At 31.9% G+C, this 23,263-nt stretch overlaps 2 protein-coding genes across 5 annotated transcripts in view; both read left to right on the plus strand.

Annotated features, from left to right (window-relative positions):
• Nucleotides 1-23,263, plus strand: part of LOC142350883 (polyribonucleotide 5'-hydroxyl-kinase Clp1-like) — a 438,433-nt gene that overhangs the window by 79,709 nt on the left and 335,461 nt on the right. The window lies entirely within an intron of this gene.
• On the plus strand, nucleotides 1,070-21,598 carry LOC142350771 (uncharacterized). Of its 3 annotated transcripts, none has more exons than XM_075402724.1 (2): nucleotides 1,070-1,112; nucleotides 21,061-21,598. In XM_075402724.1, exons 1-2 carry the CDS (start codon nucleotides 1,090-1,092, stop codon nucleotides 21,404-21,406), a joined length of 369 nt encoding a protein of 122 aa, XP_075258839.1. In that variant the 5' UTR covers nucleotides 1,070-1,089; the 3' UTR covers nucleotides 21,407-21,598. The 3 variants fall into 3 exon arrangements, 2 of the variants coding, with proteins under 2 accessions (XP_075258839.1, XP_075258840.1); XR_012760908.1 differs by lacking the exon at nucleotides 1,070-1,112 and adding an exon at nucleotides 19,188-19,266; XM_075402725.1 differs by lacking the exon at nucleotides 1,070-1,112 and adding an exon at nucleotides 20,444-20,691.

Here is a 23,263-nt window from a genome sequence, read left to right on the forward strand (position 1 = left end):
ATTAAACTTGGTTTTAGAGTAACTAAAAATGAGCGTTGCAGTTATTACTGATTAAACTATTAGCAATGAAACCGTACGCATTTCGCAACGTGTTTGTTACAGAAGATCTGCACATAACGCTTTTGTTTTGCGTCACATGTCCACCTTTTAGGCAGCATTTGAAGTTTTTGAAAATGCCAAAAGAAATAAATTGGGGAAAAAGTGCTGAAACGATTAATAAAAATAGCTGAAGTGTCAAAAAACTAGATTTTCTCAAAAACTTTTATTGAGGACTTCCAAAATCTTATTTAGAACCAAAAGCATTGTTGTAATATCTGCACTGAAGCTGCTCAATTTACTCTAGAAAGTTTTGAGTTTGTGAAAAATTTGGCTTAGTTGGGTGCTCATTTTTTCTACAAAATTATTTTTTCTACAAACCAAGATTAAATTTGTTTAAACTACGCTATAGTTTATATAATTTCTTGTAACTCTACAAAATGCATCGCAAGGTGTCAGTTTTTTTTAATTCAGCGCGTATAGCAAGTTAAACAAAAATGCAACCATCTTCCGCACAATAGCTTCAAATAATTAAATGTTCTTTGCTCTTTTGATGTTTCTCCCACTTTATTAAAGCGGAGAATTCTTTTAAGTGCGTGAACGAAGGACAAAATCTGGCTTATTTTTGTTGAGATAACTGATTGGTTGAGATTACTGATTACTGATCACATGCACCTAGTTGTAAAAATCATCTCATTATAAAGCGCAGATAGTACAGATCTTGAAATTTGTTGCCAAAAAATAGAAACACCACAATTTCTGTTTTATCTCTCTAAGGTCATGTTTCTTGAAAATACTGTCTTGACGTTTTTTGACATGTTATTTATCAAGGTAATGGCAAAATTTACATTGTTTCACGTGGTTTCACTGGGTTGAGAAAATTTTTGTCACATAAATTAAACTAATTCTCCATTTGTTTCTTCGTAACATTTTATAACATCCAACAATGTATGACTTTTACTGTCCAATATACACATGAGTTGAAAGTAGAGTTCAGTTTTGTTCCTTCTCCTCGCCTGATGTTGTTCCCAAATTGCACCATCAAAATCTGGAATGCCATCTCCCCCGAGCATCAGGTCAGTAACTGTTCATTAGAGAACCGTTTCCTTTATCAAAGGGCACCTTTTCAGTATGCTTAAATTATCAAAAACTTCAAAATTCTATTAATAAATCGGCACTCTATGGTTTTAGAAACTGTCTGGATACTTCGGTAGCACAATGCTTAATGTAATGCATTTTTGCTATCATATTTGAGAGTCCAAACGCTAGCGCATTTAAGTTTATGTTTATCATAGAAATAAGCTGAACGGGTTATTTTTGTTGATAAAAGCGCTGAATTTCTTAAATATTTTCAAACATTTTTCAGAACATATCTAGCAAAAATATACTCTTTTGGAGTTTAGTTGATTTTGATGTTATAAGGAGTTACATAGTAAATTTTGAAGAGCAAATATTGGTGTTGTTTGCGATCATTTCAGTTGTTACAGGTGAGCTACTAAAATTATCAGGAAATAAAAATAAGGAAACAAGTTCTCCCTGCTGGCGTTTTATTTTTGTCCATATGTTTTTGTGTATTGAATTCCGTTTCATTCACAAAATTCAAGGCCATTGTTCTATCGTTTAATTTTATTGCTGTAATAAAGACAAGTATAAACAAACCCAACAAAGTCATCATTCAGTTCATGCACTTGTTTGCAAACTTATTTGTGAACGATCTCTTGTTTACTGTATACAAACAAGTTAAGCTCGGCTGTGCTCTCAAGGAACAAATTGAAAATCTGTTTTGCTGACTTTATTTTCCCGGGTTATCCATCAAACAAATCTCTTTGACTTCATACTAGGTCATATATGATTCTTAGTAATCATAATATGTCATATATGATATGCATGATTTCTTAGTAGTCTTGCAAAGATCATTTATGATTTCATGATAATCATAAAGGAGTCGGAAATAATTCAAAAGCAAAAAACTGCATAATTTTCATTTTGGATTGAAATCAAAAAGAAATCGTTGGAAATCATTCAAGGTGTATATGACTCATAAAACATTGACTGATGCTTGCGAAAAATTACCATATAATGTAGTCAGAATGCATATAATGTAGCCAAAATATATCAAATGTGCGCTCCACATGTGACTGTTTGGGTGATCTAAAACATTTAAAAAAATTGAAAGTGAAATGAACATAAAATTCGAATGTGTCTAATAAATTAGCATTTATTTGTAGAAACTGTCTTATTAGAAACTGAATATTGAAAATTTAGTCATATAGATAGTCTAACTTTTTTCATTTATCACCCAATCTTATAGAAAATGTTTGCATGGGCTTACAAGGATCCAGTGTCAGGGTTTTGGTCTTCTATGAAAATGGTACAAAATATCCATTGGTTCGACCGTTCATGAACTTACAATGAGCAATCGATGAGTTTTCAACTTCCAAAAATTTTAATTTTTAATAACACCACAAAAGATGCTATCTCTTGAATTTGTCGAGAAAGCGAAAATGATCGTCTCAATCATCTAAAAATGTTCTGTTTTGGACGCTTTTATATTAGCTATCAAAATTTTTGTCAATTTTTTCAGGGATTAATAACATTGGTTTCAGCAAAATGTTTTCCAAGATGTAAATTGAATAATAAAATTTGAAGCCTAGCTCGCTATTATTCCATTGTTAGCCTTAATGCTCTCCATAGTTTCTTTACATGTCAGTAATGTATCCAATTATATCACGTGATTTTGATATTGATCAGATTGCAGATAAAACCAGTTTCGTTAATAATTGGGAACGGCTCAAATTTTATAGTAGGAACAAATCTGGAAGATACAATATTTTTTTCATCAAAGGCTGTTTAACCTGGACAAAAGAAAGTGCTCACCTTTTGTAAACCATGAAAAATTAAAATAAAAATTGTTTTGAGCAAAAATTATAATACTTCTTATATCTGCGGAGAATTTTGTATGTAATTGTAACAATTTCTTATCACAGTGATATGACTATAGCCAGTTGTACCCTGTAATTTGTACAGGGCGTTGCGCAGGTTTTCTGCTGTTTTATTTTTATAAATTTGCCTGGTTGCTTTGTCTTTTTTAAGTTAAGAAAGTCATAAATGCTTTCCTTAGTTGATTTTGATTTGTCACTTAGTAGATTCTACAGTAGTAAATAATTTTATAAAGTGCTGCATACTTTTTTTGGCAATCAGCGTGAAAAAAAACGAATAGAAGCGCTACAGAGTTTTTTAACCTACCAGAGATCAGCTGGAAAGATTTTCAACATTTTACGAAAAAATGATGAACTCAAAAAAATTTTGTGGATGTCGATACAAACAATCTCTGCATTTTATGAAGAAAACCGGAAAGCTTAAAAACCGGAAACAAGTTTTGCCGCTGTTTTTGTGTGTACGATTGGTTCGCTGTTTTGAATCCAACGCATTGAACCGCAGTGGTTGCATAATAAAACATTGTATCGCCTCTCGGGACGCAGAGGCGAAATACAAACTCTTCTATATTTTGCGTTGGACACATGGAATCCCATCTATTGAGCATTGCAGTTTCATAGAAGACCATTCATGGGTCAATTTTTGTGTTGGAACAGTTAGAAAATAAATTTCCTGTATAATGTTGTGGAAGAGGACACTTTGTTCGCTCTCTGCTATGATACTATTTTGCCGACACCTTGCTCACAAGTATGAGAAATTTAGTAACTTGTGCTTCCAAACGTGTACTCAATCCCACAGTACTACAATTTTATATATTGAAATTATCTGCGGTTTAACAGAATCAGGACACATATAAATTTTAGCGAACAAATCATGTTTCCATTGAATTTACAATGATCCAGTGTCAGTTTTGGTCTTCTATAAAAATGTTACAAAATATCCATTGGTTTGACTTTTCATGGATTTGCAATAAGCAATCGATGAGATTTTGAATCAATTGAATCAATTTCCACAACTTTTATTTTAAAAATACATCAACAAATGCCTTGCCTTGAATTTGTTGAGAAAACACGAGTGATTGTCTCAAACTTCTAATAAAAATTTGTTTCAAACGCATTTAATTTTGCTATCAAGCAAACTTAAAACAATCGCTGTTGTTTCGATACAAATGGCCTCCTCATTTTATTATAACCGAGCTCTTCTAAATTTTGACGAAAACTCCTTTGCGTTTTTGAACACTTGAAATCTCATTTTTTGAGCATTGCAGTTTCATAGAAGACCATTAATGGATCTTTTCTTTTCCTGTGAACGGTAAGAATTAAAATTTCTGATACAATGTTGCGGAAAGGGTCAGTTTGTTTGTTCTCTGCTATGTTACCGTTTTGCCAAATCCTTGCTTACCACTATGAGCATTTTTGTGACCCTGCTCCATGTTTTTGTGCTTCCAAACGTGGATTCACTCCCTCGGGATTACGTTTATAAATGTATTGGAATTAAGCGTGGTTCAACAAAATCACAACAAATTGTAAAATTTAGCCAACAAATAATTTTTTCATAGACTTACAATAATCCAGTGTCAGAGTTTTGGGCTTCTACAAATTTTACAAATTGATCGTTGTTTTTACTTCCAATGAATTTACTACAATCAATCGACGAGGTTTAAACTTCTGCAAATTTTCGCTGACCTGTCAATGAGTTTACTTTTTTCTTAGAATATGAGCTGGTTCATCATTGAAAGCTAATACGGTATACTTTTGCTAGTACATGCTATGAATTCCTTTGTTTTGGCAGACAAATTATATTTGGGTGTAACTTTAAAACTATTGAGATGAAAATTAGGAAAATTTCTTTGTAATTCACTATGAAAAGACTGAAATATTGCATGATTTAATAAGTTGAGAACTAAATATTGAAGTTTTTAATTATTCCGATTAGTAGGTTGAGGATCTATCTGCTCAACTGGATTTTTCTGTTCATTTCAATTTGGTCGATCGATATTTCTGACGCAGCCGTTCATGCTGGGTATCATCAGACAGCTCAATGTTTGTAGAATACGATACTTGGAGGATTGTTTGAAATGATTTTGTTTGAAGAAACGACACTATTTTGAAAGGACTCTTTTTTGAAATGACTTTCTTTGGAGGATTCTTTGAAATGTCTCTTTTAATAAGCATCGAGGCAAAAATTTTTGTGAAAATTCGCCTGATAATCATGTTTTTGTTAATTTTGTATTTCTCACTCTTATCTGGTTATTTTTGTTCCCAATTTGCATGAAAACATTAAAAGTACTGACTTAATTTTTAAATGCAAAACTGCTGATGAAATGTAGTGTTAAGAGTATTTCATTTCATTTTACAAAAAGTTCGCGCTATCCACTCAAATATTTTCTCCTTTTGTTCCAATTTGGTCGAAATTGATGATCGAAAAACGGTGGCACTGCAACTTTCGGTTTGAATTGAACACGGCTTCTGCAGTTGCAATTCAACAGGAAGTAAAATAGCCTTTTTCGCTCATTGATAATTATAGCATTTTTCAACGGTTCCTGCTATTGGAGGTAAAACGTTCCTCATTTGTTGCACCGATGCAATTTGTGATCAGTTGAGCACTAAATTTTCTACAACTAGATGAAAATACAAACAGTGAAAACAATTTGTAGAAAGGTTTAATAAAAATCAATTAATGTTGCTATCCTTTGAAACAATCTAATTCTAGACCCTAAAAACAAGAACGGCGATGTCAAAGCAATCGCTTTTTTAAGCTTTATACGTTGTTCAGATCAATTAAGATACCTTTTTGGACTATTGAGACGCGGAATATAATTCCATTTGTTTTTGAGTTTTATGGGTTCTTTTTTCATAACGGTTTTATGCAAGTGAAAAATTTGAATTGGTACGTTGTGAGAGAAAGCAAAAAAAGATCGTCTCAATCATCTAAAAATATTCTGTTTTGGACGCTTTTAAATTAGCTATCAAAATTTTTTGTCAATTTTTTCAGGGATTAATAACATTGGTTTTAGCAAAATGTTTTCCAATATGTAAATTGAATAATAAAATTTGAAGCCTAGCTCGCTATTATTTCATTGTTAGACCTCCATAGTTTGCTCTCCACAGTTTCTTTACATGTCAGTAATGTCTCCAATTATATCACGTGATTTTGATATTGATCAGATTGCAGATAAAACAAGTTTCGTTAATAATTGGGAACGGCTCAAATTTTATAGTAGGAACAAATCTGGAAGATACAACATTTTTTTCATCAAAGGCTGTTTAACCTGGACAAAACAAAGTGCTCACCTTTTGGTAAACCATGCAAAATTAAAATAAAAATTGTTTTGAGCAAAAATTATAATACTTCTTATATCTGCGGAGAGTTTTGTTATGTAATTGTAAAAATTTCTTATCACAGTGATATGACTATAGCCAGTTGTACCCTGTAATTTGTACAGGTCGTTGCGCAGGTTTTCTGCTGTTTTATTTTTATAAATTTGCCTGGTTGCTTTGCCTTTTTTAAGTTAAAAAAGTCATAAATGCTTTCCTTAGTTGATTTCGATTTGTCACTTAGTAGATTCTACAGTAGTAAATAATTCTATAAAGTGCTGCATACTTTTTTGGCAATCAGCGTGAAAAAAAAACGAATAGAAGCGCTACAGAGTTTTTTTACCTACCAGAGATCAGCTGGAAAGATTTTCAACATCTTACGAAAAAATGATGAACTCAAAAAATTTTTGTGGATGTCGATACAAACAATCTCTGCATTTTATGAAGAAAACCGGAAAGCTTATAAAGTTTTGCCGCTGTTTTTGTGTGTACGATTGGTTCGCTGTTTTGAATCCAACGCATTGAACCGCAGTGGTTGCATAATAAAACATTGTATCGCCTCTCGGGACGCAGAGGCGAAATACAAACTCTTCTATATTTTGCGTTGGACACATGGAATCCCATCTATTGAGCATTGCAGTTTCATAGAAGACCATTCATGGGTCATTTTTTTGTTGGAACAGTTAGAAAAGAAATTTCCTGTATAATGTTGTGGAAGAGGACACTTTGTTTGTTCTCTGCTATGATACTCTTTTGCCAACTCCTTGCTCACAAGTATGAGCAATTTAGTAACTTGTGCTTCCAAACGGGGATTCAATCCCACAGTACTACAATTTTATATATTGAAATTATCTGCGGTTTAACAGAATCAGGACACATATAAATTTTAGCGAATAAATCATGTTTCCATTGAATTTACAATGATCAAGTGTCAGTTTTGGTCTTCTATAAAAATGTTACAAAATATCCATTGGTTTGACTTTTCATGGATTTGCAATGAGCAATCAATGAGATTTCGAATCAATTGAATCAATTTCCACAACTTTTATTTTAAAAATACATCAACAAATGCCTTGCCTTGAATGTGTTGAGAAAACACGAGTGATTGTCTCAAACTTCTAATAAAAATTTGTTTCAAACGCATTTAAATTTGCTATCAAGCAAACTTAAACTAATCGCTGTTGTTTCGATACAAATGGCCTCCTCATTTTATTTTAACCGAGCTCTTCTATATTTTGACGAAAACTCCTTTTCGTTTTCGAACACTTGAAATCTCATTTTTTGAGCATTGCAGTTTCATAGAAGACCAATAATGGATCTTTTCTTTTCCTGTGAGCGGTAAGAATAAAAATTTCTGATACAATGTTGCGGAAAGAGTCAGTTTTTTTGTTCTCTGCTATGTTACTGTTTCGCCAAATCCTTGCTTATCACTATGAGCATTTTTGTGACCCTGCTCCATGTTTTTGTGCTTCCAAACGTGGATTCACTCCCTCGGGATTACGTTTGTAAATGTATTGGAATTAGGCTTGGTTCAACAAAATCCCATTAAATTGGAAAATTTAGCCAACAAATAATTTTTTCACAGACTTACAATAATCCAGTGTCAGAGTTTTGGGCTTCTATAAAAATTTTACAAATTTATCGTGGTTTTTACTTCCAATGAATTTACTACAATCAATAGTAGTAGCAGCACTTGTATAAGAGATTGATGCACAAAATTTTTCAAAAGTTCGCCTGAATCTCACTTTTTTGTTGACTTTCTTGTCTTTCTCACACTTCTTTGTTATTTTTGCTTCAAAATGCCAAAAAACATTAAAAGTATTGACCTTAATTTGTAGATGCAATATCGCTGATGAACTGTAGTGTTAAGAGTATTTCATTTCATTTTACAAAAAGTTCGCGCTATCCACTCAAATATTTTCTCCTTTTGTTGCAATTTGGTCGAAATTGATGATCGAAAAACGGTAGCACTGCAACTTTCGGTTTGAATTGAACACGGCTTCTGCAGTTGCAATTCAACAGGAAGTAAAATAGCCTTTTTCGCTCATTGATGATTATTGCATTTTTCAACGGTTCCTGCTATTGGAGGTAAAACGTTCCTCATTTGTTGCGCCGATGCAATTTGTGATCATTTGAGCACTAAATTTTCTACAACTAGATTAAAATACAAACAGTGAAAACAATTTGTAGGAAGGTTTAATAGAAAATCAATTAAGGTTGCTATCCTTTGAAACAATCTAATTTCTAGGCCCTAAAAACAAGAATGACGATGTCAGATCACTCGTTTGTTAGTTTTTTGCGTTGTTCAGACCAATTAGGAGACCCTTTTGGACAATTGAGACGCGGATTATAATTCCATTTGTTTTTGAGTTTTATGGGTTCTTTTTTCTAAACGGATCCATGCAAATGAAAAATTTGAATTGGTACCTTGGTTTTCTAGAAAATCACTTGATTTACTCTTAGTGTTCAACACTTCTCTAAAAATTCTCAGTGAGACAAAACTACTGCAGTTGTTTTTAGTGATATTAATACTGCTTTTCATTATAGAAAACAGATGCGCAATCCGCTCAGATATTTTTTACTCCAAGTTTTTCAACAAAAATGATCATATTAATTTTCAAGATTAAACAAATCAAGAAATTAAAAATTAGATTGCGGTTTTTCCAGTCAGGTTTTTGTAAATGTAAAAAAAATCACGAATTTTTGCCTTTTCGTAGTCTGCCGTTTGAAAAGGTATTAAAATATAGGGAAACATTTTTGGTCACTGGTAGCTTGTATGATGTAATTGCTTAAACTATCGTTTACCGTTAGGAGCATTTGTATAAGAGATCGATGCACAAAATTTTGTAAAAATTCGCCTGAATCTCACTTTTGTTGACGTTCTTGCCTTTCTCACACTTTTTTGTTATTTTTTCTTCAAAAATGCCAAAAAAACATTAAAAGTATTGACTTAATTTTGTAGATGCAATATTAGTGATGAAATGTAGTGTTAAGAGTACTGCATTCCATCATACAAAAGGTTCGCGCTATCCACTCAAATATTTTCTCCTTTTGTTCCAGTTTGGTCAAAATTGATGATCGAAAAACGGTAGAACTGCAACTTTCGGTTTGAATGGAAATAAGGTAGCCTTTTTTCGCTCAGTGAAACTAATGAAACCTTTGTTGGTTAATGCAATTGGAGTTAATATGTTCTTCTTTTTTGAAACTATGAAATTAGTGATCAGTTGCTCCCTGAAATATCTACAACTAGATTAAAATACAAATAGTGAAAATAGTTTGAAAATAGTTTTTATTAAAAATCAACTAATGTTGCTATCCTTTGAAATAATCTAATTTCTAGGCCCTAAACAAACAAGACTGGCGATGTCAAACTACTCGTTTGTTAGTTTTATACATTGTTCCGATCAATTAGGAGACCCGTTGGACTATTGAGACGCGGTCAAAAATTCATTTGTTTATGAGTTTTATGGGTTCTTATTTCTAAATGGTTTCTTGGAAGTGAATAATTTGGATTGGTACGTTGGCTTTCTAGAAAATTACTTGATTTGTTCTTAGTTCTCAACACTTCTCTAAAAATTCTCAGTGAGACAAAACTACTGCAGTTGTTTTTAGTGTTATTAGTACTGCTTGTCATTATAGAAAACAGATGCGCATTCAACTCAGATTGTTTTACTCCAATATACTTTTCAATATATAAAACATTCGCGCTATCCACTCAAACTTTTTCTCTTTCTATTTCAATTTGGTCAAAATTGATGATCGAAAAACGGTAGCACTGCGATTTTCAGTTTGAATTGAAGATCGCTTCTGTAGTTGAAATTCATCCGGAAATACGGTAGCCTTTTTTTGCTCATTGATAATTATTGCATTTTTCAACGATACCTGCTATTGGAGGTAAAATGTTCCTCATTTGTCGCACCGATGCAATTTGTGATCAGTTGAGCACTAAATTTTCTACAACTAGATTAAAATAAAAACAGTGAAAACAATTTGCAGAAAGGTTTAATGAAAAATCAATTAATGTTGCTATCCTTTGAAACAATCTAATTTCTAGACCCTAAAAACAAGAACGGCGATGTCAAATCAATCGTTTTGTTTAGTTTTATACCTTGTTGAGATCAATTAGGATACTTTTTTGAACTATTGAGACGCGGAATATATTCCCATTTGTTTTTGAGTTTTATGGGTTCTTTCTTCTAAACGGTTTCATGCAAGTGAAAAATTTGAATCGGTACGTTGGTTTTCTAGAAAATCTCTTGATTTATTCTTAGTAAAAAACAATTCTCTAAAAATTCTCAGTGAGACAAAACTACTGCAGTTGTTTTTAGTGTTACTAATACTGCTTCTCATTATAGAAAACAGATGCGCAATCGGCTCAGATATTTTTTACTCCAAGTTTTTCAACAAAAATGATCATATTAACTTTTCAAGATTAAACAAATCAAGAAATTAAAAATTAGATTGCGGTTTTTCCAGTCAGGTTTTTGTAAATGTAAAAAAAATCACGATTTTTTGCCTTTTCGTAGTCTGCCGTTTGAAAAGGTTTTAAAATATAAGGAAACGTTTTTGGTTACTGGTAGCTTGTATGATGTAATTGCTTAAACTATCGTTTACCGTTAGGAGCACTTGTGTAAGAGATTGATGCACAAAATTTTGTGAAAATTCGCCTGAATCTCGCTTTTTTGTTGACTTTCTTGTCCTTCTCACACTTTTTTGTTATTTTTGCTTCAAAAATGCCAAAAAACATTAAAAGTATTGACTTAATTTTGTAGATGCAATATTAGTGATGAAATGTAGTGTTAAGAGTACTGCATTCCATCATACAAAACGTTCGCGCTATCCACTCAAATTTTTTCTCCTTTTGTTCCAATTTGGTCAAAATTGATGATCGAAAAACGGTAGCACTGCAACTTTCGGTTTGAATGGAAATAAGGTAGCTTTTTTTCGCTCATTGAAACTATTGAAACCTTTAATGGCTAATGCAATTGGAGGTAATGTCTTCCCTTTTTTTGAAACTATGAAATTAGTGATCAGTTGAGCCCTGAATTATCTACAACTAGATTAAAATACAAATAGTGAGAATAATTTGAAAATAGTTTTTTATTAAAAATCAAATAATGTTGCTATCCTTTGAAATAATCTAATTTCTAGGCCCATAGTTAAGAATGGCGATGTCAAATTACTCGTTTGTTAGTTTTATACGTTGTTCAGATCAATTAGGAGACCCATTGGACTTTTGAGACGCGGATAAAAATGCATTTGTTTATGAGTTTTATGGGTTCTTATTTCTAAATGGTTTCTTGGAAGTGAATAATTCGAATTGGTAGTTGCCCCCTAAATTTACTTTTGGTTGTTTTGGAGTTCTGTCGGAAGTTTTGAGAACTTCTGATGCAGTTTTCAGAAATTATTGATTATGTAAAAAAAACGAAACGAAGACTTTGATTCCAGAACACTTTCAGTTTTTCGTTTGTTGAAATGGGTTGGAGTGTCCTCAAATTTGAATGATTTGCACTATTTTTGAGCAAAAATAGAACAATTTTCAAATACGTTTTTCAAAATATTTTTGAGAAATTTTTTTTGTATTGTATTTTATCAGCAAAAGCCTCAAATTGACGACTCTTGACCTACGTATGCTTCGTAGAAAATCTCTATCTACTGCAATTGTTTTAAGTGTTATGAATACTGCTTTTCATTATACAAAACGTTTGCGCAATCCACTCAGATTTTTTCAATTTCAAGTTATTCAACAAAAATGATCATTTTAATTTTTCAAGATAAAAAAAATTAAGACATTAAAAATTAGGCTGTGGTTTTTCAAGCCGGTTTTTTGGAAATGTAAAAAACATTACGCTTTTTCGTAGTCTGCGGTTTGAAAAGATATTAAAATTTAAGGAAACAATTTTGGTTACTGGTAGCTTGTTTGATGTAATTGCTTTAACTATCATTTACCCTTAGGAGCACTTGTATAAGAGATCATTTTGCTATATGGTTTTTTGTTCAATTTGAAGAATTACGTTACCAAGCGTACAATATGGTCAATTTACTTAAAACAAGTGTAAGGATTTTCAGCAGCCATGTTTTAAGATTAGGTTCATAAGCGCGTGTGACAAACACTGACAGCAGTAAAACGAGTTCAAATTCGCTCAAAAAGCAAATAATTGTAAATTTTATTCACAATTCTTAAATTTTGGAAATTGTGGTTGAATGTAGCAAAGTTTTTACCGTATTGTTTATAAACTAACGTCCCATTTACTCACAATTAACGTGACAAAGTTTTCGCTATTATAATTTCCGCAAATACGGTTTACAAATTTCACAATTTTTATGTAATCAATTCCCTTGATTTTAAAGTCAATTCCATCGACGAATTGCCTAATCTATATTCAGAGATTAGATTTTGTAATAAACTTTATTGATGAAATTTAGAAAAAAATGTTTCTATTTCATTCTGAAACGCATGAAATATGGCAGAAATTATATGATTTGAGAGCTAAATTTTTTTGTTACTGCTACCTTGTTTGGTGTGATTGCTAGAACTATCAGTTTCAGATATGCGCACTTGTATACGAGATAGTTTTTGATATATATTTTTTTAAGTTTGAAAACATTACGATAACAAACGTGCAGATGAGTCAAATAAATTTATTCAAAAATGTAAGAGTTCTCCGCATCCCTGTTTTCATGTTAGGCTTATAAGTGTTTGTGGACAACACTGAAAGTAGGAAAACAAGTTCAAATTCTCTCGAAAAGTAAAAAAAAATCGTTTCTCCACATTTTGTAATTTTTGGGAATTGTGGATAAATGTAACAAAACGTTGACACTATGGTTGCCTTGGTTGACACTATGGTTGCTTGGTTGACACTATGGTTACTCAATTAACGTCCCGTTTACTCACAGAGAACGTAATCAGAAATCCGCGTTTATTTTGTCAACAAATACAGTTTGAAAATCTGTTAATTTAATTAGTTTATCTTAATCCTCTCTGGCTGATGAATTCAGGGCATTTGATGTGGGTTCCAGTCTTGGAAGCAATTATAAAATTAGTTTGTTAATTAATCAGATTGATTTGATTAATCTTACGTCTGATCCAGAACGGAGGGGCTGTCAGAAGGACAGGAAGTCATCCAAGAGAAGGAATAAACTCTAAATTCACAAATTGATAACGGAAGATTACCAGTGAAAAATGTCTACTACAAACTAATTAACAAATTGATATCATAGTAATAATGGATTTGTCGTGTAAATTTTCCGATTTAGTCACCACAAAGTGTGAGGACAACTGAGAGCAACTCATTCAATCGTTATTCCAAATATAAATCTCTGCTTAAAATGTTAGTTATAAGGTTAAAAGGTGTGGTCTCTACAAATAAGGGAGTTAAATTAAAAAATTCAATCGTCGATTAAAACTGATAAACGATGTGAAAACGATGAGTTCTAAAGTCTTTAATAGATTTACATAGAGTGATTAAAGATAGTGAAAAAATCTAACTAAAGTGCAAGAAAAAGAAATACAAAACATAAAAAGCCTTAGAAGATTTGGTAACAGTTTTGAGAAAGAAGCAAATGTAATCTATTAAAATTATTTTTTCAATTTCTTTCGAAAAATTTTTGTTAGATGGCTTCCGAGATCTCATCGTTGAGGCAAATTCTCTTACGATGCACGCGGTCTCAAGTAATTGTCGTAGTTTATGTTTGTAGTTGAATAATCTATTCTGCAGTGGCATTGAAATAATTTGGAACTTCTGGGTTGACTATATTGTTAAATTTCTATTCCTTCTTTTTGTATTTTTTGAAATCTTTTTAATTGATTAATTTTTGTTTCAGCGTCTTCCCATTATGTTTTATTCTCCAAATACATGCTGGAAATATATAGAAAATTTAATAAGCTAACGAAACAAACAAAACGAGCACCAAAGGATTCTAAAAACAGTTATCAACAACTCAACTTATCTAATAAAATATCTTTTCAGATATCCAAATTTCAGTCCATTCAAGAGAACAAACCAAAAAACATTTTTATTTTAACGTCCTTGCAATTTTTCAGCCTATATTTAGCCAATGAGCCGAAATCCACAGTCAGAATACATAACTAAATTAAAAACGATGTTGACCTTCTTATCTAATTATCCAACATATTAAAAGCCATATATTTAGACTAGGTATAAATCGGGCTCAGAAAGGTGGACAATTGTTATATTTTTCTTGAACTTTGTTTACGTTATATGACAATAATGGTTACGTCATTTGTTGCGCTGTTCAGCATTTACCGTCCCATTGATTCACAATTCTGGATTTTGACAAAAATAGGATAAAGGTGACCAAAGAATGTCTCAAATGTTCAGCAGAGGCAAAAAATTCTTAAAATTTACGTTCGGTGTACTATTTAAGATGTTAAATTTTGGATGGTTTGCGCCATGCCTAATGTAAACTGACCATTTTTTGTACACTTGTTAACACTGCTGGCTGATGTACCATTTTCACTAGTTAAAACAATCAGTTAAATTTCTCCGGTCCAATTGAGCCTCATTGACGGAAATAATGTGTGGTTTAATTTAAAAGTTCCGAGTTCTGTTTTTTTTTTACATTTTTTTATCTCTGAGGACTAAGGAGTTTATATCTAATCACACTTTTTTCTACTGCAGTTTTTCCTTCAATTGATTGAAATTTCTACTGCAGTGAAAAATGTTTTTAATTTTATGATTTCGATGTGATTTCAATTGCCACCTGTTTTTGCCGGTCTAACAAAGAGTTTATTTTCTCAAAGGATTTAATCTGGTTCTTCAATGGAAGCTGATCCTTGATTTTTTGGTAGTAAATGTTCTGAATGTTTTCCGGCGGGCAAAACAATTTTGGGTTGTAAATTTAAAACTATTGCTTTTTCGTAGTCTGCGGTTTGAAAAGATATTAAAATTTAAGGAAACAATTTTGGTTACTGGTAGCTTGTTTGATGTAATTGCTTTAACTATCATTTACCCTTAGGAGCACTTGTATAAGAGATCATTTTGCTATATGGTTTTTTGTTCAATTTGAAAAATTACGTTACCAAGCGTACAATATGGTCAATTTACTTAAAACAACTGTAAGGATTTTCAGCAGCCATGTTTTAAGATTAGGTTCATAAGCGCGTGTGACAAACACTGACAGCAGTAAAACGAGTTCAAATTCGCTCAAAAAGCAAATAATTGTAAATTTTATTCACAATTCTTAAATTTTGGAAATTGTGGTTAAATGTAGCAAAGTTTTTACCGTATTGTTCATAAACTAACGTCCCATTTACTCACAATTAACGTGACAAAGTTTTCGCTATTATAATTTCCGCAAATACGGTTTACAAATTTCGCAATTTTTATGTAATCAATTCCCTTGATTTCAAAGTCAATTCCATCGACGAATTGCCTAATCTATATTCAGAGATTAGATTTTGTAATAAACTTTATTGATGAAACTTAGAAAAAAATGTTTCTATTTCATTCTGAAACGAATGAAATATGGCAGAAATTATATGATTTGAGAGCTAAATGTTTTTGTTACTGCTACCTTGTTTGGTGTGATTGCTAGAACTATCAGTTTCAGATATGCGCACTTGTATACGAGATAATTTTTGATATATATTTTTTTAAGTTTGAAAACATTACGATAACAAACGTGCAGATGAGTCAAATAAATTTACTCAAAAATGTAAGAGTTTTCCGCATCCCTGTTTTCATGTTAGGCTTATAAGTGTTTTTGGACAACACTGAAAGTAGGAAAACAAGTTCAAATTCTCTCGAAAAGTAAAAAAAAATCGTTTCTCCACATTTTGTAATTTTTGGGAATTGTGGATAAATGTAACAAAACTTTGACACTATGGTTTCCTTGGTTGACACTATAGTTGCTTGGTTGACACTATGGTTACTCAATTAACGTCCCGTTTACTCACAGAGAACGTAATCAGAAATCCGCGTTTATTTTGTCAACAAATACAGTTTGAAAATCTGTTAATTTAATTAGTTTATCTTAATCCTCTCTGGCTGATGAATTCAGGGCATTTGATTTGGGTTCCAGTCTTGGAAGCAATTATAAAATTAGTTTGTTAATTAATCAGATTTATTTGATTAATCTTACGTTTGTTCAGAATGGAGGGGTCGTCAGAAGGACAGGAAGTCATCTTATCTAAGGAGACGGTTTAGACTTTAAATTCACAATTTGATATCGGAAGACTACCAGTGAAAAATGACTGCTACAAATTGTCAATGAACACAAAATGTAAAAAATTTTTGTCATATTAATAATTGATTTTTCGTATAAAAATCCGCCGGTTTAGTCTTCCGAATGTGTGAGAACAATAGAGATCAATTCTGTCGTTTGTTATTTTGATTGTAATATGCTGCAAAGTTTGTTAGTTATAAGGTTAGAAATTGTGTTATCTACAGATAGGGGAGTCATTTAAAAAATTGAACCGTGGATTAAAACTGATAAACGATGTGTAGTTGATGATTTCTAAGGCCTGTAAAATCTTTATATAGAGCGATTAAAAACAGTGAAAGAAGTCTAACTAAAATGGAATAAAAAGAAATAAGGACAAAAACATTAAAAGTTTCAGAAGAATTGAGAATTGTTTGAGAGAGAAGCAAATGTAGTTTAATCAAGATCTCCTCAATTTTTCTTCTAAAGAGTTTTTAGATGGCTTCTGAAAGCTCATTTTTGAGGCAATTTTTCTTACTATGTATACGGCATCAAATAATTGTCGTAGTTTATGTTTGTAGTTGTATAATCTATTCTGCAGTGATATTGAAGTATTTTCGAAATTCTGGCGTAACATTTTTTGTTAAATTTCTTTTGCTTCTTTTTTATATTTTTTGTCATGTTTAATCTGTTTTTCAACGTCTTCCCATAATTTTTCAAGGCCTCAAATATAATCTAGCTATGAGTAAAAAATTGGATAAATTAATCAAACAAACTTTAGGAGCAGCAAAAATTTTTTATTAGAATAATGGATAACTCAACTTGCTTTTGAAATCTCTCTTTTGATAGCCAAATGAACATCATTTCAAGAAGTCAATCTTGAATAGCTTACCTATATTAAAGTCCTTCTAATTGGTCTGCCCATAGTTAGCCAAAGAGTCGAAATCCACTGTCAGGACACTTAAGCCAAATAAAAGCGATTTTGACCTACTTTTATAAATATCCAACATACTATAAGCCATACATTTAAACTAAGCATAAATCGAGCTCAGAATGGTGGAAATTTATTTCATTTTTCCTGAACATTGTTTACGTTAAACAACAATAAAGGTTAAGGCATTTGTAGCTCTGTTCCAGACTTTCCGTCACATTGATTCTTAATTCAGGCTTTAGACAAAACATGGTTAAAGGTGACAAAGGAACGTAGCATATATTTATCAAAAGTGAAATTTTCTAAAAGAATACGTTCGGCGACGTAATTAACTTTTAACAGCTTGGACTGTTTTGCGCTATCCCTAATTAAAACTGACAATTTTCGAACATTTGTTACTAGTTTTGGTCGATGTAGCGTTTTTCTTTTTTTTAAACAATCTGTTAAATATCTCCGGTCCAATTTAGCCTCATTAACGCAAAATATGCGTGTTATAATTTAAAATTTCTGAGTTTTATTTTTCTTTGTATATTTTGCCATCTCTAGCGACTAAGAATATTTATTTTATATTTATTTCATATTTTATCCTTCTTCACTTTTTCTGCTGCAGTTTTTTCCTTCAATGAATTGAATTTTCTACTGTAGTGAAAATTGAACTTGACTTTAAGACAAAATCTAACCTCAATTGATATTCTTCTATAGATTTTTCTGAACTTATTTCCATGAATCATTGAGTTTTCACTACTTTCTTTCAAACTTCACCCTGTCTTCTAGCTGACAAAAATTGAGCAAAAACTAGGAAAAAGTGGGGTCGGAACTTTATGTGCGTCTGCACGTCACTTTGAATCAGAAGTACAGTCCGGATAATCAAGTTTTGCGGGTTCTACTTCTTTTCACCCCGATTCATTTAACCGCGTATTTGTCATTCATCAGCTATCATGCCAAACAAAATATTTATACTGTTCACTAATCAATTAGTCAACTGTTCACGAGCACTTATGAAAAAAGTTGATGGTGAGAAAAAAAGGAAACATATCCTGACTCAAACAAATGAAAATTCTATCTTGCAGATCATGTTTCACAGAAGTAACAATCCATCTTTGACTTAGCCTCAAAACTGCTATGCATTAATTTTTGTCCAATTACATTTCTTCATAACCTTGAGCTAATCAATTGACTAAAAAGTGTCTGTAAAAACTAATTAACTACAGAAGATATTCTCAATAGAAAACAGTTCATTTATTCAATACATGCCATTTTCGAAACTGGTCTAGTGGTTTGGAGGTGTGTAGCCGAATAAATTAGTTCGTATATATTTTGTATGCAAAGCAAAACACAGCAGGTATCAATTAACGAATACATTGTACATATACCATTATTTACTTCATTAACTTTGATACCATTATATTTTTATACAAGCAGTTGTGGTTTATAGATACACTTACAAGTATGCCGTTATTTACAACTCGCCTGTTGTATTTTTAAAATCAGTTCAGCTACTCAACTGGAGCATTATGGGGGTTGTTCTTTCATTTTTATTACTTTTTAATGAAGATAAATGGTTAATAATAACTGAACTGTTATTAATTGATAACAGCTCAGCTATCACCTGCTCTTATTGCTATTGAAAAATTCAAAAAGAGTAAAAACGCAAACTGATGTAAACGCACTTTGCAATCTTTTTATATATTGACCAAAAAAGTTCAGGTAGAAAACATGGTAACTTCAGTGCATAGTTTTATGGCAATTTTAACCAATTAAAATGTTTCTAGATTTTATAACAAGAAGATCACGTGACTCCGGTTTTTAAATGCGTACTACGAACAGTTGCTCATTTGAATATCAATCTCCGAATAAACCCGTTCAATCAGTTTAAAACAAGTGAGTGAATTTTTCAAAATTTCGTTGGAAGTAATGCAACATAAAAAAAAACAATTAAAAAATTCCCAACTTTTTTCACATCAGATAGTTGCTCTTTAACACAGCATATTTTGTATTTGTTTTGTTTTGTATTTGTGTTGTAGTAATCAAAAATCAGTGCTTCAAATTAGTTGTCAAAGCTGTTTTTTAAAGTTAAATTGACCTGTTAGTTAAACCTGATATCATGTGTGAAATGTCTCTTAACTAAATAAATAACTTAAAGATCCAATTAACGCACTTGTGTATCATTCAAAAAGGCTCGGGTTGACCATTCTTGGGAACCATATAAAGCCATTTGGTTCCATACAAGCCATACAAAAATTTTTTATATGATCTTGCTATGGTTGCCAAGATTTCCATATATTATTCTTATATGGTATCCAAGAATTTGGTATGCACATTTTCAATGCACATTTTGCAATGCATGGGTGTTTTAAAAGCTTTTTGAGTAATGTTGATTAATTTTGATTTTTTCCATTGTCGGCTATATGGTTGCCAAATTACCATAAACTCCATACATGGCTTGGATATGGTTGCCAAGAAAGGTTTATGATGGTCAACCCGGCGTCTTTCTCAGATGATCGCTTTTGAACGACGTGCAGAAACTAAATGAGAATAGACTATGGTGCTTTTTATATGCCCTTAGTTAATCCAAGGATGAGGAAATGTAAGAATCCGGGTTGGCCTCATATAATTCAAAACATGCATAAAATTACAACTTCATATTATGGCGTCTACGAAAAGTTTTAGTCACAGAGCTTTCATTTAAGACAAGTGGTAGTTTTGCCAAACCAATGTATTGAAACTTTTTTTGATTTATGAAGTCAAGTTTAATTAATATTAAAGTTCTAAGATAAAAACTTTTTGTCGACCCGGGAATGTGTTTGGGGAAACTGCGATTTGTGAGGCTATAAATTTTTAAATGCTTAAGTAAATAATTTTCCCGTTCATTTCTTTCGTTTTCAAATCAAAAGTGAAAAAGTTCCTTTAAATATCACCAAAGTGAACAAAGAAGCACAAAAAACAAGAGCACTTAAATCGATCTGGAATGTAAAAAATTTTCATGAAAGCGAAATTTCTTTCGCGTTAAAGTCGACGATACAGATTCTCTCTTACGTTTTAAAACGACGATACGGAACCTTATGTTAAATACCGAACAAAAACGACGATACCGACAAAAAATCATATGAAATTTCGTCATTTTTGGCTAGATAAAAAACGACGATACCTACGGTTTCTTGTGTTTAAAAACCGAAAATTTCTCAACTAGGGCAGCCATAACGCTGATGAATTTTTCAAGTTACATATATTACTCATTCCTGTTCTTTTCTTCTAACAAACTGCCGGTTCCAAAGTCAACATATGCTCAGCCTGGATGCAACTCAAGTAAATCTCGGGACAACATTTTCAATTTGGCCTGCTCAAAATTGAGAAAATTTGAACTGCATTAAATAAGGCATGATATTTTTACAAAACCGTCCAGATGATTTTTTGAGGGTAAATCAGTAATTGTCACGTATTTGGCAAAACTTGATTCAGAACTTATGAACCAGAGACTTGGCAAAGCTTTTGATAAACCAATAGCATTAATTTAGGAGTAATCAATCTTGCTTAAACTCGACCCTAATCAAGACCGGATGGTTATCTTGCAAATATGGTTAACTTTTCAAATAAATTTAGTCGACAATATTTATTTGAAAAGTTGACTAAAACGTGGAAACTTTGCCGCATATTCATTACATTAATGTGTTTTAGAAGACCGACAGCTGAACTCGACCAAAAAATGCTGAGGACAATCGTGTTTGTTGCTCTCCTGGCTGTCATCGTCCACGCCGAGGAGCGAGCAGAAATGTACCCTCAAAGACGTTCGTCAGACACCATGGAACCAAGAGTCCGTCAGGTACCAAGTGTTTCGGAGAGGGATCCATGCCACACCGACTGTTCTCTGGGGTGGTGCTTCAATCCTTGTACTTCCCAAAGACGTTGGCCCGACACTATGGAATCAAGAGTCCGTCAAGTACCAAGTGTTTTGAAGAGAGATCCATGCCACACCGACTGTTCTCTGGGGTGGTGCTTCAATCCTTGTACTTCACAGTCGTGAAAGGATGTTAATCTTACAATATTCTTGCAAAAACTTGTCATGTGCTCTAGATTTGAATCGCTACTTTTGTGTAATCTCATTTTATACAAAATGGAATTCGTAAAAATCTCAAAAAGGTCTCAATGCAGCTTCTAAAGATAAATTGTTTTGATTTATGTACACTCTACTCAATAATAATTTCGACTACAAATTGATGCAAATAAATAAACTAATATTTTAAAACTCAATTTAATGAAGTAGGATGTCATCCTGTTTTTTAATTGTGAAAACTAACAAGCATGCTCGCTAATGTGCGTTCGCACATGATTTTCCGACCCGAGCTCATCTATATTTTTTACTTAATTATCAACCATATGAAGAGATGATCAAACTTAGATGTTTGAGTTTAAAAAACGTTACACAACCAAACTACTAATTGAATTACATAATGCCATGCCTCATTACAACGCTCATGGGAGCTAACATTGAAAAGACTACGTGATAAAGATCAAACAACAAAATAAGCAAAAACAAAAACTTCACGGCAAAAACTCAATAACTAAATTTAAAAGCAGCTAGTGACAACATCAAAAAGCAATAGGATAAAGCATTACTACGCAAAATTACTTTTTCCTAACTACACAGCAGATAGGAATTGCCATTAATTAGACTAGGTAACAAGTCGACAAAAAGAAGAAATAGTGAGGCGAGACTCAAATATCAATCATCCTTCTTCAAACAAAAAAAATTCAAAAGCCTTAAAAATCTTTAGCTTTTAAATAAAACTTGTGATAAATTCAATAAAAAGTCGTTAAAAACCAATAGGGCCTGTGTTTAGTTAGCCATAGAGACGAGTAAAGATGCAGTAAACTTAAAAAAATAAAAACAATTTGCGATAACACAAATTATCGAAGCCATTAAAATCATTAGCTATTATCCGAATATTATGTATTTGTAATTCACGTTTTATTCATATAAGTACAACCAAAACTATACCAAAAAAATAAATAAGTTCACTCGGGCCACATTTGAAAATCACTGGGATCTAACTGCTAAAAGAAGAAAGAAAGAATTAAATATTGACCACTCACAAAACTTTTATGAAAACGTATATTGTCCAACAAAAAACCTCAGTAACGACATAATATAAACAGACACTTTAATAGTTGAAATACAAGAAACTGAATGGGAGCTCTCAATGTTGAGATCAGGTTACAAGTTGAAAAAAAGATAAACAAAAAATTGAAAAGTTAAAAAAATCTTTGAAAACGATTATTATCATCAACTTGCAGACTATTAGCTATAAACTGACTGCATTGAGTAACATGAATCAGTGAATCCTCAATTAGAATTTCATGAGACCTCGAAAGATCAATTCCTCGAAATAACGACTTCAAAAAATCAATTCAAAAATTTAACAAGTTTGGACAAACATCTTTAAACCACGAAGTTTTTGAAAAAAATCGTAGTATCAACGCCATTAAATTCAATAGCTTTCAACGGAAGTAAAAAAAACGCGAATTGATGCCTCGATTGGAGAACAAGGAGGAATGTCATTCTTAGGTTATCAATAGGAAATCTCAATAGGTTTTTGACTTTGAAAACAACAACAAATACATGCAAAATCAGAAAAAAATCAGTTGAAAAGTGCGAGAAGAGCGTTTCGAAGCTATTTACACCAGAAAATGTTCTCTAAAAATTTATCTATGGTCTCTTCATTGTCTTTTTGAGGCCAATGTAAACTATCAATATCAGGCTAATGCGATAAGATTTCAAAAGGAACCAATTTTACGAAAAAAATATATCCTATATATTTTTTTAAAAAAGTTATGAAATTTCGTGGCATCGAAGTCATAAAACCAATAATTAGCAGATAAA

This window comes from Convolutriloba macropyga, chromosome 12 (genome assembly GCF_964194025.1).
Source record: "Convolutriloba macropyga chromosome 12, txConMacr16.3, whole genome shotgun sequence".
In the NCBI taxonomy this organism is placed as follows: Eukaryota; Metazoa; Xenacoelomorpha; order Acoela; family Convolutidae; genus Convolutriloba; species Convolutriloba macropyga.

Excerpts from the sequence above, each read along its gene's own strand:
- LOC142350771 (XM_075402724.1), top strand. The coding sequence starts at position 1,090 with ATGCCATCTCCCCCGAGCATCAG. Across the intron at positions 1,113-21,060 it reads CCATCTCCCCCGAGCATCAG|AAGACCGACAGCTGAACTCG; the intron begins GTCAGTAACTGT and ends AATGTGTTTTAG.